Source organism: Aplidium turbinatum, chromosome 16 (genome assembly GCF_918807975.1).
Source record: "Aplidium turbinatum chromosome 16, kaAplTurb1.1, whole genome shotgun sequence".
NCBI lineage: Eukaryota > Metazoa > Chordata > Ascidiacea > Aplousobranchia > Polyclinidae > Aplidium > Aplidium turbinatum.
In genome coordinates, this window is record NC_137487.1 from 2,774,654 (window position 1) to 2,788,769 (window position 14,116).

At 40.1% G+C, this 14,116-nt stretch overlaps 1 protein-coding gene across 1 annotated transcript in view; it reads right to left on the bottom strand.

Moving 5' to 3' along the window:
- LOC145785666 (bridge-like lipid transfer protein family member 2) overlaps positions 1-14,116 on the bottom strand; it is a 38,542-nt gene that overhangs the window by 16,493 nt on the left and 7,933 nt on the right. The window contains exons 10-18 of the mRNA XM_082597352.1: positions 13,422-13,626; positions 12,282-12,411; positions 6,609-6,704; positions 3,905-4,078; positions 2,766-2,908; positions 2,090-2,205; positions 1,777-1,888; positions 1,022-1,202; positions 312-438 (exon numbers count right to left, since the gene is read on the bottom strand). Of these exons, the coding sequence (XP_082453478.1) occupies positions 312-438; positions 1,022-1,202; positions 1,777-1,888; positions 2,090-2,205; positions 2,766-2,908; positions 3,905-4,078; positions 6,609-6,704; positions 12,282-12,411; positions 13,422-13,626 (1,284 nt within the window). The remainder of the gene's footprint in view (positions 1-311; positions 439-1,021; positions 1,203-1,776; positions 1,889-2,089; positions 2,206-2,765; positions 2,909-3,904; positions 4,079-6,608; positions 6,705-12,281; positions 12,412-13,421; positions 13,627-14,116) is intronic.

The following is a 14,116-nucleotide window of genomic DNA, read 5'->3' on the forward strand; positions in this document are numbered from 1 at the left end:
GACGCAAATGGAAAGTCACCACGTTTAGCTTTTATACGTAACAAAGAGGGTTTGACGTCAGTTGGTATCACGTGATTTTTTAAGTTTTATAATAAATGTTGCTCCCAGCTCTTGTACAGACCCGCCCTGGACTCAAAAACACAAATAAAAAGTTTCTTTATGCCACATTATGACCCTAACGCATTCAAGTCCGAATATATCAATTTGTTCTATTTGATTCTAGAATCGCAGTTACAGCATTTTACGCTCCGATTCCCTTCGATGATGACCTCATTAGATCACGTGATGAGTATCACGTGACGTAGTAGTACCTGTAGAGAAGGATCTCTGGTTTGTCATTTGCTGCATCATCCGCAGTGGTGGTGTCGAGACTGATGGAGAGATCGATGTTGCGGGATCGGAAGGAGGAATAGGAATCATGAGAAGGAAGATCAGCAGCTGGAAGAAGAGTAACAAGTCTGAATCAGTCAGCATATAGCACATGGTTTGCAATAACATCAAGCAACTTTACGAGGAAGCATGATCATGCAGCCACGTGACCACACATCAGCTTCACTTGGTGGATGCCATGGCCAAAGCCCCCCACCCCGCACGCAGAAAGCGGAGACTCAAATATAATGCGCCCAAACAGAGAACTGCACATAAACTGTTCAACGAATCATTTCAAAAGCAAGGGAATCCCTCAATGCTGGCATCAGCCCTGGCCGTATTAAACCTTTTCAATGATCTGCTGGTTGCAGCTCAACAAAGTTTAACTACTGCAATTGTTTTGATAAAGCAACTAGAAAAGATTTCACATAAAAAAAGTTTTTTTTCCGTCTTCGTTTTTGATAGTTGATTTTTTTTTCAGTCAATCCAAACAATAACTAAAAATAACAATAACAATAACACAATAATAACAATAACCAGATGTAAAAATGAATTCAATAATAAAAAGCTTCATCAATGCTGCTGCTATTTTAAATAATTGCAACAAATCTAAAAAAAAATTGAAAGCTCATAATCGTGATGATGACATTACCATCTACGGACCTACCATCAACATGGTCTGGGGAGAACGGCACGGCGGCATGATGATTGTGAGGATCAGCTCCATCTAGACAGATCCAATCAAAGGTGACATCCATGATCAAGGAAGGGAGGTGGAGGAAGCGAATGTCGTCATACTTGGAGGCGTTCCGGATGTGGATGTCCAGATCACCCTGACAAGATGAGGATTACAATTGAGGAAGTCTTCCCATGACAGGTAGTCGTTGCCAGGTGAGACACACTAGAGGAGATTTGCATTGTGATCTCATCGTGCTGTGTTGCGAAAGTGTTTACAACTATAGATGCATCATCCAAGAGAGACTGATGCCAATTTAAGCTTGGAACGACTGCTCAGAGGAGGTTTCAAGATAGCAATAAAATAAAGCAATCGGCCAAGATAATTCAACTCCAGGTTCACTAGTGACTAACACATTTTCTTATGACTTGCACTGGATAGAGAAAACATAAAGATTCATTCATAGTTGCTCATCTTCAACAAGTATGAACGAAACAACCTGATATCTAGAATCCAATTCCGTTCACTTGATTTTTACTTACCATTCTGACTTTATACTGTTCTGACGTGTTTTGTGCGTGATTTAAATTTGCGCTGAATATACTTTGGTTGAAACGTTGAAGAAAAGTTAAGCACAACTTTAGCAATCGCAGTTTAAACTTTATCTGCAGTTGGAGACCTTGAACGGAGCATCCCGAGGCTATTAAGCGTTACCAGCCCACCAACAGTACCTTGAAGGTGAAGCGCCCAGGCAACCAGTCCATCTTCAAGTTCTTCCAGTCCCAGTGCATGTGCTCGGTTGTGTTGTAAGGATCGAGGGAGGCGAGGTGGAGAAGATTCACTCTGATGCGACGGAAAATATAAAAGTCATCTTCACACCGAGAAGTAAAATGCATTAATACATCACGCCACAAGTGACATCATTTGCACAACGACCGGCGATAACAGGCATCAAAAGCGCTTATTCTTCTGCTATTTGCGAGGCTATCACTAATAATCGTACAGCGAATGTTAACATCCATTCAAATCACATGAAAGTCTCACCTAGTCATGGTCATGCGGAGGCTCCCGTGAAACAACATCCGGGACTTGTCCCACCATGGCAACTGCGGACTGGGATCAATCGTGGTCTTGGTCAGCAAATTGAAAGCGAGGTTAACCTGGGAAGTTATCAAAATATTAATCAAAAACAGCGACATTTTTTTATACACAATTCTTGACAATGATCGCTAGTCTAGAGATAGCGGCCACGCTTGGCCAACAACACAACTCGCGTTGATCGTATGCAGTCGAGGTTTACTTCCTGCTTTTCAACAGCATTTGCATGGTGACATGCAAATGGTAAAAACCATACTCTTAAGTGGCGTACATGGCGACAGCAAACACTCATCGGTATTTAACAAATCAGTCTCATTACTTCCGATTTCCGAAACATGTGTTCGGTGTACACAACTGTTCAAGGCTTTCGAACAGACGTGCATTGAAAACTTTTTTCACGCAAAAGCTTGACGGTTATTTTGCAACGTCGTGGAAGAGCCAAGACGACGACGAACGATGACGTCATTCTTATTCATGACCTTGCACAGTGCACACATACCAGATTAACCGACAAGAGTTTATAAGATTGTTTTTACAAAGTGACGACGAAAATGTCTGGCAAGCGGATACGTGTTGAAGTCAATTTAAAGCTAAACGTTCAATCTGAAAAGAAGTGACTGACTTGCGCCCAAGCTGGATCCCAGCACGGACCCCACGCCATGTTGAAGGTGTGGACTTGACTCTTCAGGTCGTGGTAGAACTTCAATGCGGGCATGTTACGCTTCACTGCAGCCGGTTCCCACGGTAACGGCAAATGCACATATTCTGTGACGTAAATTGCTGGCTATAATGTTAAGACATTTGAATAATTTGAAGACAATATTTTCTATTTAAATAAGCTAACGACGCCATTATTGCAGTATACTGTATGAAGAGTTGATTGGTGGTACAAAACTTGAAAATTGCGAGTAGAAAGTTGCTCATAGCTTGAAGCTGCAGGTTATTGTCTGACTTTCTTCAGGAGCTAACGTCAGAATAAAACGAATCAAAATGTGAAGTATTTATAGCAGAAGAAAAGCGAAACGTGAATTTGGCTGATCAGAATAATTCAAAATTAACGAAGAAGTTTTAAGGCATAGACAGATTCTTTTTAGTGGTATAAGATTGGATTGAGAGTTTTTATAACAATTGCTTCTAGTACTGTGAGGTGGAACGAGGAACGGCTTTGAGCAAGAATTAAAAACATTTCCAGTCTAAAGTTCAAAGCACATTCTTCGTTATCGCTGGATAACGTGTTGCCCTATTGCAGAGTCACTAATATGTTTTTGCCACTTACAGTTTTGCAAGCTCGATTTGGTACAGTATAGCGAAATCGTTCCTGAATGAATTACCCTATGAGGTTAAATTGTTGTGCAAATGCCAGCAGACAGAAAATGAAAATCATCTATCGGAGCGGCATATGCTTTACGAAGATGTCCCACTGACTTTCTACGCCCAACTAAGGCACATCAAAATACATTTAAACAAAAGTTCCATAGAAAAGCATAACAAGAGTAACTGCAACTCCTATTGTTTTGTTGCAAAGCTTGTGGTTTTTCACTTCGACTATTCGCTTGAATTTTCCACTTGCGCCATTATCACCGCACAGTGCCACATTAACGTCATCGCCATTTCGTAACTTCATGAGGTTTACTAAGTTGAAGTTTTTATATAGTTTCAAAACAGAACAACAGGTGGTCATTTCTACGTTAATCTATTGCTGTGCAATGTTAAATCAACGTAAAATATCACATTCGGTTAGCTGAGGTTTGAAGAAACAACCTGTCCGTTGAGCTGTGGCGGGACCTCTTTGCTCAGCGCCACAAAACTTTCCTTGAACTTTCCAATCGCTGTAATCCATGAGGCATTGTGGGTAATTGCGAACGCGCACTTGGTGGCGCTCTGCATGCAAGGATATGCATCTGCACCATAAGGTGACAAAGTCTGGATTGTCATCTGTTGGATAAGAAAAGCATAAAATGTGAAAGGATCGGTAACTCAACGATGGCGCAACTCAGACGCTCACATCTGTGTTAACCCATTCATGGCCGGTGTCCTTTTAAAAGGACATCGTTTTGAATGCATCAGTATTGCATCATCTTATTTTGATTGAATCATTTTGGACTTGCTAGTAGTTGTTTAGGGTCTGTTTTGGAAGGTGTTGATAAATATTTGCAAACAACGTACTTTTTCTGAATTTTGTGAAAGTTTGAAAATTGTTGAAAAATGAGAAGAGCCCGATAAAGTGAAGTGAGGAGGAACATGTATGTTTTATTGCCTATTGGTAATAGATATGAATTATGTTTCTTCATAGTTTGACACTCTGTAATATTGTGCTTCCTACTACACTCTAATTTGTGTAAGGTTTTGCTTCTTTTATTTGTTTATTTTGCTTTATATTTATTGTTGCCTTTTAAAAGGACACCGGCCACATGGCCACATTTTTTTGGTTGTTTATAACACTGTCAAAGAATATTGAACATCGTGTAAAAGCAGCACATTATGCCTATGGAAGACTTAACCATCGTGTTTTCAACAACCATGCTATATTTATCCGCACAAAAATTATGGTCCTCCGGGCAGTCGTTCTATCCACTCTTCTCTATGCTTGTGAAACCTGGACATTATACCGCCGTTACATCAAAAGTCTTGAAAATTTTCAGCAGAGGAAACTGGGTCAAATGCTAGGCACTCGTTGGGAAGATTGTCTCACCAAAGATGCAATCCTTGATCGCGCTAGGTTACCCAGTTCAGAAGTCACCATATTGCAACACTGCCTTCGCTGGACAGGACATGTCATGAGAAGGAACAACGAGGAGGGACAACTAGAGACAGGAAACCCCCCTCCAGAAGACCAAAAATGAGATACAAAGATTAGCTGAAAGTCTCCCTCAACCATGCAAACATTGATCTGGATTCATGGGAAAACCTTGCTAGTGACAGATTACTCTGCAGAAAAAGATCTAAGGAAGGCACGGAAATTTTCGAAAAAAAGGATACAAAAAGCCCAAGAAAAACGAACACTAGAAAAGTTAAAACTACCACGTCCCTCCCTCCATACAATCCTTACCCCTCATACAATGTGACTTTTGCCCACGTCTTTTCCATCATACACTGGCCTCCAAAGCCATATATGACATCACCATCCAAAGCCAAATTCGATTTGATGACGAAACCAATGCTCAGACACGAGCTGGAGCCGACGACTGTCAGTGGCGTATCGCTATGGTTTGTGCCGCCCGCGGTGGACCATGATTTTACACCCCTGAACGCGTGAAGTAGGAACCAGCAATTAGAATACGAGCCAAATCCATTTCAAAAAAGATTTTGACTATGCTTTTTCGTTTACGTTTAAAAATATTCTACTGCCACAAGCTTACGACCGAGGGGGAGACTGCCCACTGGGGGGGACACCCCCCCACTAGCTACGCCGATGGTTACCGTGAATATAATATGTTCATACAATAACTTTGAAACGTCCTTCAAGTAAGATCTGACAAATTTCTACCGAAACAAACACCTTCTTATGTTAAGGTATCGCGAGATTTACATTTGACTATGTGGCCGGTGTCCTTTTAAAAGGCAAACAAAAAAATGCATCAAAAAAGTAAAAATTATCAAATTTTTTTAAACTAATTCAAAAGTTATGACAATACAACTTTGTGGCTGAAATATTTCCTAAAAAGAGCAACGGGAACTTGTGGCGGCTTTTAATGGGTTAACATGCGGAAGTGCGGGTAAAGGTTGATTTTTATTCAATTTTTGTTCAAACGGAATCATTCTTGTCCGTTTATTCTCTGACCTTAAAACTAATCGAAAGCTGTTCAATGTTCATGTCAATTGGTGCAGCTCAATGAGACACATTGATCGGTCACCGACATCCATCTTATTCATTCCTTGTTTCTGATGATGAAACGTCACACTTTGATGCAAACGTTTGCGAAGCCAAACTCTGATTAAATTTAGACCCTTTCATAACCGAATGCTGCATGATGTTCGATTGTTCGCCCTTCGTCTCCGAAGATGGCCAATGAGACTGAGATCAAGCTTTTTTTAGTGTGTGCTTTGGTCAGTGTAGGCTACATGAGTGCCGAGGCGGCTGATGAGGCCTATCCGTGCGGTAAAGCTTCTACTGCAAGATGGACATTGGAAGGAATGTTGCATATTTAGTGGTTAAAATAACGTTTTCATTAAATCGATAGATCATTAAAACCAATGTTAAATTTCTAGGCTATTTCATTCGATTTGGCATTGCCGTTTATTGGCCCATATGATTGTAAAACTGTTGATTTATGTAGGTGGTAGCCCTGCTTTACAAGATCACGCCCGAAATGATCCTGGAGTCAGCTTTATCATCATTACGTTATACTGTTACTGTATTACCATTCACTGCGCTGTTGTAATGATCAGTAAAACATATAGAGTACTATATCGTCCAAACGTAAGCATGCAACGTTTATAGACACGATGACGTAAAGCTATTCACCTTGGTCATGCTTGAATGGGAACGGTGAGACATCATCAATTGTTCTGATGGTGCGAATGGCATTGTCCATCCCATGCATTGACTCATCTGCCAGCGCTGTGGTAAGATATTTGAAAGTTACAGGTAAACACGGTTGCTTCCAGGTTAGTGGCACGTGCACAAACATAGAAAGAGAACATTTTTGCCACTTTAACAACTATACTGATGAGCCCAAAGCATACCCTCTGTTGGGTGGGAAACAACTATGCTGATGAGCCAACAGCATATCCTCTGTTGGGTGGGTAATGGGCATACATGAAACCACCAACAGAATGAACGGTGAAGAAATGCAAACACTGGTTATGAACTGATCCATCTAACAGGACCATATACTGTAAGGTATGCGACGCCATCTACCTCACAATCAGCAGACACTAACTTAACGCTCGAGTAAAGGAAGGTGTTTACTTTGAGGATGTTTTAAAAATTATTTAAGAATGTTATGGTCGTCGTATGGCCGCGATTGAAAATTTGCTTTCCACCGGATGTCGAAAACGTATTTAACAGTACAACGTGTCAAGTTGAACTTGATAATCTTCCCACAGAAGTACAGTGTGTCAATACAGATCGACAAATTAGAGATCGGTGGACGACTTGAAGGTAGCTCAGAAGGAGCACCAGCCAACCAATCAGCCCTCCTTTCAAGAGATTCAACGTCTGCAGACGTCCATGCTATTTGATTTATCAGCATGAACAATTCATAAAAAATATTCCAGCGCAAAACTAGTCATTTTTAGAAATTCGTATTAATTTATATTCGTATTAATAAGCACTACGTTCATAAAACGTGAAATACAACATTCATCATTTCTTTCAGGATATTTTAGCCAAGCCAAAATATCCAACTTTACACAGGTTGAAATCTTTCTGAATCAACAGCCTCGGGTTATTTAAGAAATCAACTTCAAATAACTCCGTTAAAATAAACAAGGCCACAAAATCATTCCAACAAAAACAACAAGCAAATAATAAAACTATGTGTCGTGGTTTCCAACTTGGAGGCTGTGACTCTCTGAGAAATTTTCTGGGTGTCACGACAGATATGTGTGATATTGTTATAGCTTTTTAGCCCGTATCAGCAACAACTGAACGGGTCTACTAATACTCGTCAGGGTCTATCATCAGCAGGAGCTGAGAAGTTGTATTGTAGAGCACTTTGTTCCTTGAGGTGGAATTTTAACAACACGCACTTTCCTAAGTTTGAAAGACAGTTACAGGAAACACACTTTCCGCGTTTTTAGATCTAATTTTTAGATATTAGATTTACCAATGAATTGCAATTACTAGATCACAACAATGATTCATTTACGCGTGATCTTGTTCAAGAAAAGCCACTCGCTGAGTTCTTGTGCTCTAGTACGAAAGCTATTAGCCGTACATAGCGTACTGTCTCATAATATCTACTAGAGTGGTTTTCACCCCTTCTCCATATATCAAGACAAAAGCAGGAAACACAATGAAAGCCGATGATGACATGAGATTTGCGTTGTCGATTAATTATTTAACAACGGATTTCAAAGTTGGCCATGGCGTTGCAAAGCCAGCTGTCTCATTTGGGTAGATGTGATTGCAAATAAACTATGTACTTTAACAAGGCATTTTGATTGATCTTGTTGGCTAGCTAACAAGATATTTAAAATAGGGCTACCATATGTCCTCTTTTAGGAGGATTTGTCCTCTTTTTTCAAAAAAAGTGAATGGTCCTCCGAGGACGCTCAAAAATGCCCAAATGTCCTCTTTTTTCGCATTTCGAGTTAGTTGCTTATAGGCTACTTTCAAAACTTTTAGGCCAGACGATGTATTTATTTCCAAAAAAATACTGTAGCCATGAAAAACATGCTGAATTGCTGGTTTAAAAAAGGGTTTCCAACAAATTGCCCTACCTTCTTGATTGTTATTGCAAGCATTGTTTCACGTCCTCTGCAACATCCGGGCCTTTTTACATGCGAGGATCTGGCGTAAGTTCGAACTTAACAGACCGTAACGAAACTAGGCTACGGCTAGTCGTCTCGACAAGTTCGTAGTTTTACATGCGCGCATGTTGTGTAAGTTCGAACTTGGGGTCTGTTAAGTTCAAACTTGCGCCAGAAAAATTGCAACATAACCCTACATGCAAAAAGGCCCATTAATAAAGCAAAGGTGTGAATTTTGTAGGCCTAGCCCACTATTGGTGTTACTGTATGGTAGACTATGTTCTTATTTCTTACAGAAGCTTGTCTAGTTAGGCTATAGCAAACAGGTAGTTCTCAGCAGATGCTTTCATTTTTCTTTATTATTCTTTACATTTAGACAACCATAAAGCAAAACAAGGTATAAATTATAATGCCGAAGAGGAAAACTCTGTTTACTGATGAGCTACGCCAGAAGTATCCTTGTTTCAGAAAAGGACGTAGTAACTTCGAAGCTGAATGCATTACTTGTGGATATGGCACGTTTATTTCTGTGGCAAACAAAGGTAGTGTTAGCCTCGATGACCATATTAAAACCACAAAGCATAAGCAGGCTATCAGAGGGGAAAATGAAGCCTCATCTTCATCTAATTCTAAAGTGACCGACTATTTTAGCAAAGTTGGCACAAAGTCAGGAAACGAAGTTGCAGCCGCCGAAGCCACCATGGCATTTCATACAGTGAAACACCATTATAGCTATAAATCTAACGACTGCACCTCTACTTTGATGGCTAAGATATTTCCAGATTCCAGCACTGCAAAAAGGTACTCTTGTGCTCGCACCAAGATTGAAGCAATCGTAAATAATGTACTTGCTCCCACGTCTGTTCAGTATGTGCTAAATGATATAGAAGAACATGAAATCAAGTAGCTCGGAGTAGCCACTGATGGCAGTAATCACAAATCTACCAAACTTTTTCCTATAGTTATACAGGCTCGGGTTCCAAATAGCGACTGTCAGAACAGCGACTGTCAATAGAGCGACTACACGACAGCGATTCATTTAAAACAGCGACTGTCAATAGAGCGACTACACGACAGCGATTCATTAAAAACAGCGACTGTCAATAGAGCGACTACACGACAGCGATTCATCAAAAACAGCGACTGCCACAACAGCGACCTCACTTCTTTTATTAAATCCAAGGCTTACGCGCACACGCACTCTTTCACCCCCTCCACACATACCTTCCATCCCCCACACCTCTCTACACACGTATGCACGCACAAATAGGCAAACACTGCGTAGTGAAAGATTGAAACCAAAAGGGACTTTAAAACAACATTTTATTTGGACTATCCATAGAAGTCACATGATTTAAAAAGAAATAGGCTAGTCAAGCCAAACAACAGAAAGTCGTCAAGCCTTGCAATAAAATTCAGGGTCTAGAAAAAGATTGAAACCAAAAGGGACTTTAAAACAACCAAAAGTCTTGCAATAAAAATCAAGCCACGTTTATTTCTAAATTGTGAGCAAGGGCTCGAAGGAACTGCCGCAGATCATACTGGCCTCGATTTTGCTGTACAACAGTGATTCGTGTGTTCATTGTCACGTATCTTTTCATTCGCTGAGTCAGGTCTCTGCCTTGTAGTAGCTGGGTTCGGTTTGGTTCGGTTTAAAGTGTTAAGTCAACAGTCGCTGTTTTAATGCAGTCGCCATTATGACAGTCGCTGTTTTGACAGTCGCTCACTTCATTACGTCGCTATTATGAAGTCGCCATTATGACAGTCGCTGTTTTGACAGTCGCTATCCGGCCTGGATGCCAGTTATACAATATTTTGACTGGAAAAATGGAGGTCTGCAGTCTAAATTACTTGATGTCAGAAGCACTAAAAATGAAACTTCCTTGACTATTGCAAATGAAATTAAAGAAACACTGAAGAAAACAAAGCTGTTTAACAAATGCATTTCGTTTACTGGTGACAACTGCAACACCAATTTTGGAGGTCTGCGCCGAAGGAAAGGTAACAACGTTTTTACTCATATGAAAAATGACGTACCTTCTTTAGTTGGTGTTGGTTGCCCAGCACACATTTTGAATAACTGTTTACACCATGGTGCAAATCAGATCAGTCTTGATGTTGAAAGTATTATCTACAAAACCTACCAACATTTTTCTATCTATACTGTTCGGACAGAAGAGTTGAAAGATTTCTGTCTGTTTGTGGATATAGAGTACAAGAAACTTCTTTCCCACAGCGTAACCAGATGGCTTTCACTTTATCCTAGCCTGTCTAGAATGCTCCAAATGTATCCAGCTTTAAAGTCGTATTTCTTATCCATTGACAAGCCACCTATTGTTCTAAAACATTTTTTTGAAAATTCATTGGGTGAACATTATTTGAGACACATGCACTCCTTTGTGGCTGTTTTTCATGAACAAGTTCAAAACATCGAGAAATCAAAGATATCTCTTGTTGAAGTTGTAGCTAGTCTTAACTCTGTAAAGACAACCATTCTTGACAGGAAAAGACAAATGTTTGTATCGATTCAAGTAAAATCAACACTGACAAAATTCAGAGAAGAGGGAAAAGATCGGGAATGTGATTTGTTCATGTCAGATGTATCTTTATTGTACGATTCTTGTGTTGCCTACTTGGATGAATGGACCAATTCATTTGCTGAATTCAAATGTTTTGATTGGATACTTCTGTCCAACGCCAAAGAATGGGCTAACGTTGAGCCATGTGTAAATTATCTGGCCGAGAAAAATGTTGACATTGATGATGCTAAACTGTTCGACCAGTACCAAGGCTTGTGTAAATTTGTGCAAAGGCGGCATAAAACTGATGCAACTGCATTTTCTAAAATGATTGCACATGAAAAATGGACAGAATATTTCCTGCATTGCAGAAGCGAAGAAATGTTTAGTGAACTCTTAAAAATCGCCCAATTTTACTTTAGCATTATGGCCCATAATGCAAATGTTGAACGCATTTTTTCTTTGATGCAGCCACAATGGTGCAAAGAAAGAGACAGCCTATTAGTTGGATCAGCTTCGAGCATCTTGACGGTTGTATATAATTTCAATGATATTTCGTGTAAACAATTTCACGATTTCGTTAAAAATGACCATTCCTTATTGGCAAAAGTTAAGGGAACCGCGAAGTATTCATGGGCTGAATCTGAAAAATAAATTTGATGTGTTGTTTTTGTAACTTTTGCCTGCCACTACCAAGGAAATGTAAAACATCAAACGTAACAATTCTACTTTAGTTTTACTTGCCGGCAAAAAATGTCCTCTTTTTGGGTGTTGAAAATATGGTAGGCCTAATTTAAAATCAATATAAGAGTCAGCAACCAAAACAAATATTGGAAACCACTGTTTTAGAGACACCATGCTTCAACATAAACAATCGATTAATTGGCAAGTAGTCTAACAAAGAACAAGCGCTGGTAAGTTTTTACACTCAATTTTGGACAGACTTACACCTCGGACAACAATACTACTACGTAGGCATTAGTATGTTCAATAGTTGCAGAGGCAAGTCGCTTGAGATTACGATACATTGAGTTTCAATGGCGCGTTCAATGCGTAACATTGCTACTTTGACCTGACAGGCAAACTTATTTAATTAAAAGAACTTTGAAATTTAAATCACAGACTAGTCAACTGACCGGGAAAGATTACGATCAGCAAGCGAACACAGTTATTGAGAAATAATGCTAAAGTACAGCCAGCACCTGTGAGGTTGAAATTATTGACGGTCCACGTCAAAAGGACGGGGCAGGAGGCGCGGGTGTACATTTTGCGTGAACGTAACAGATAAATATTGATGTTTGTGGCAGCCAGCTGGCAGTAGAGCTCTTCTACCTGAGGTGAAGGCATGCAATGTCAATCGCACACAAAGTTTTCTAACCCAGGCTAACGATCAGTGCTGGAAAAATTTAAAATGGAAAAAAAAATCATTAAATTTCATTTTGTTTCTGAAGAAAAAATTACTCAAACTAATCAGAAGCTGGGTGAAAAGTGTATAAAAAGCACTGAACGCGAATCTGAAAGGAAGAAAACTCAAATTAGAATTAGTAATTCACTCTGAAGTTAAATAAAAAACCGACACAAGTGTCTGTCAATATAGTGTTACTTCTACAAGTAATCGGATTGCATTTCCAACTTAATCAATTGACCGTTGTTTACAACTCCCAATCATTGCTGATTGCTGGAACATGTTCATTTGTCTGCATGATGGTCCATGCTCGACAGAATTGGAAAATAAACACATGCGATTCCAACTTGACACAGTCGTGCAAACTGCTGCGGTTAAAACGTAAGTGGCTTTGAAATGACTCAACACAGCAGTCCAACGCAAAAGAAAGTGTTGCAGGTCGAACGCTTGCAATTAGATGTTAGTGGAAACACGGAAAGACATCAGACGGGCATTCACGCTTGCATGAGCTGCACCTGTGAGATTGAAGCCGTACACGCTCCATACAAAGAGAGTGCTGCAAGTTATACTTTCGTAAACGGGATTATGGCTCTGCGAGAAAGGTGTGCTTTGGGAAGCCCATATTTCCGAAGAGGCTTTATTCTGGGGTCGAGGCATGGTAAAAACAGGAGCACAAGAAAGGTCATGCAAGTCACGGCAACGGGTAAGATATATGTTTGTGTTTTCTTCTTCTAGGCGACAGTACAGTTCTTCCACCTTGAAAGAGATCATATAAATTATCTTCTTCAAGAATGCAAGGCTTTGTTGCGTCTCTTTATAAAAAACGAAAGTTCATCCTTTGATGACATGTAACTTTTCGAAAAGGTTATACTCAATTTGAACGATAATACAAAACGTTAAACGAAGATACCGTGATGTAGTTTTAACGTTAACAAACCTTCTTGGCCGGGAGTAGTTCACCTCTGGTCTTCCTCAACTCGGCCATGCGTTGGTCTAGCACACGACGTCGCTTTTCGCTCTCCGACCACTCGTCTTTCATCAGCTCGTGATTGTCACGGAGGTGGGATTCGAACTCCCAATCCCCGATTTCAAACGTGAACTGCGAGATGTGGATGAGGAGATCAGGAGGAAGACGAGGGCTCCTGAAGACAGAGGGACGCTTTATCCCCACAATTGAGTGCAGGAAGTTATATTGCTTCTAAGCTTTAGCTCAGCATTAAGACAAGATGTGAAAGAACTTAGCAGATTGGCAATGAGATGCATGAGCGTGACGTCACAGCAACCTACCAACCAGCGAAAGCATCCTCGTTAATTGGATTCACAAACACTCCAAAGATTCGATGAACAATACAATAGAACAATACAACTTCGTCATAGCACATGACTAGGGAACTGTGTTCCGAAAGCTAGTGTAATTTGATATTGCCAAAAAGAACCCGCAGCATCAGGCTATAACAGATCGTTTGAATCTACACTGTGAAGTAAGCAACGATCATGCTGCTAAAAGCGAAACTCATTCAACTACAATACAATAGTAATTGATTGAGTTTCGCTTTTAGCAGCATGATCGTTACTTACTTCACAGTGTAGATTTTAACGATCTGTTTTAGTCTGATGCTGCGAGTTCGCTGT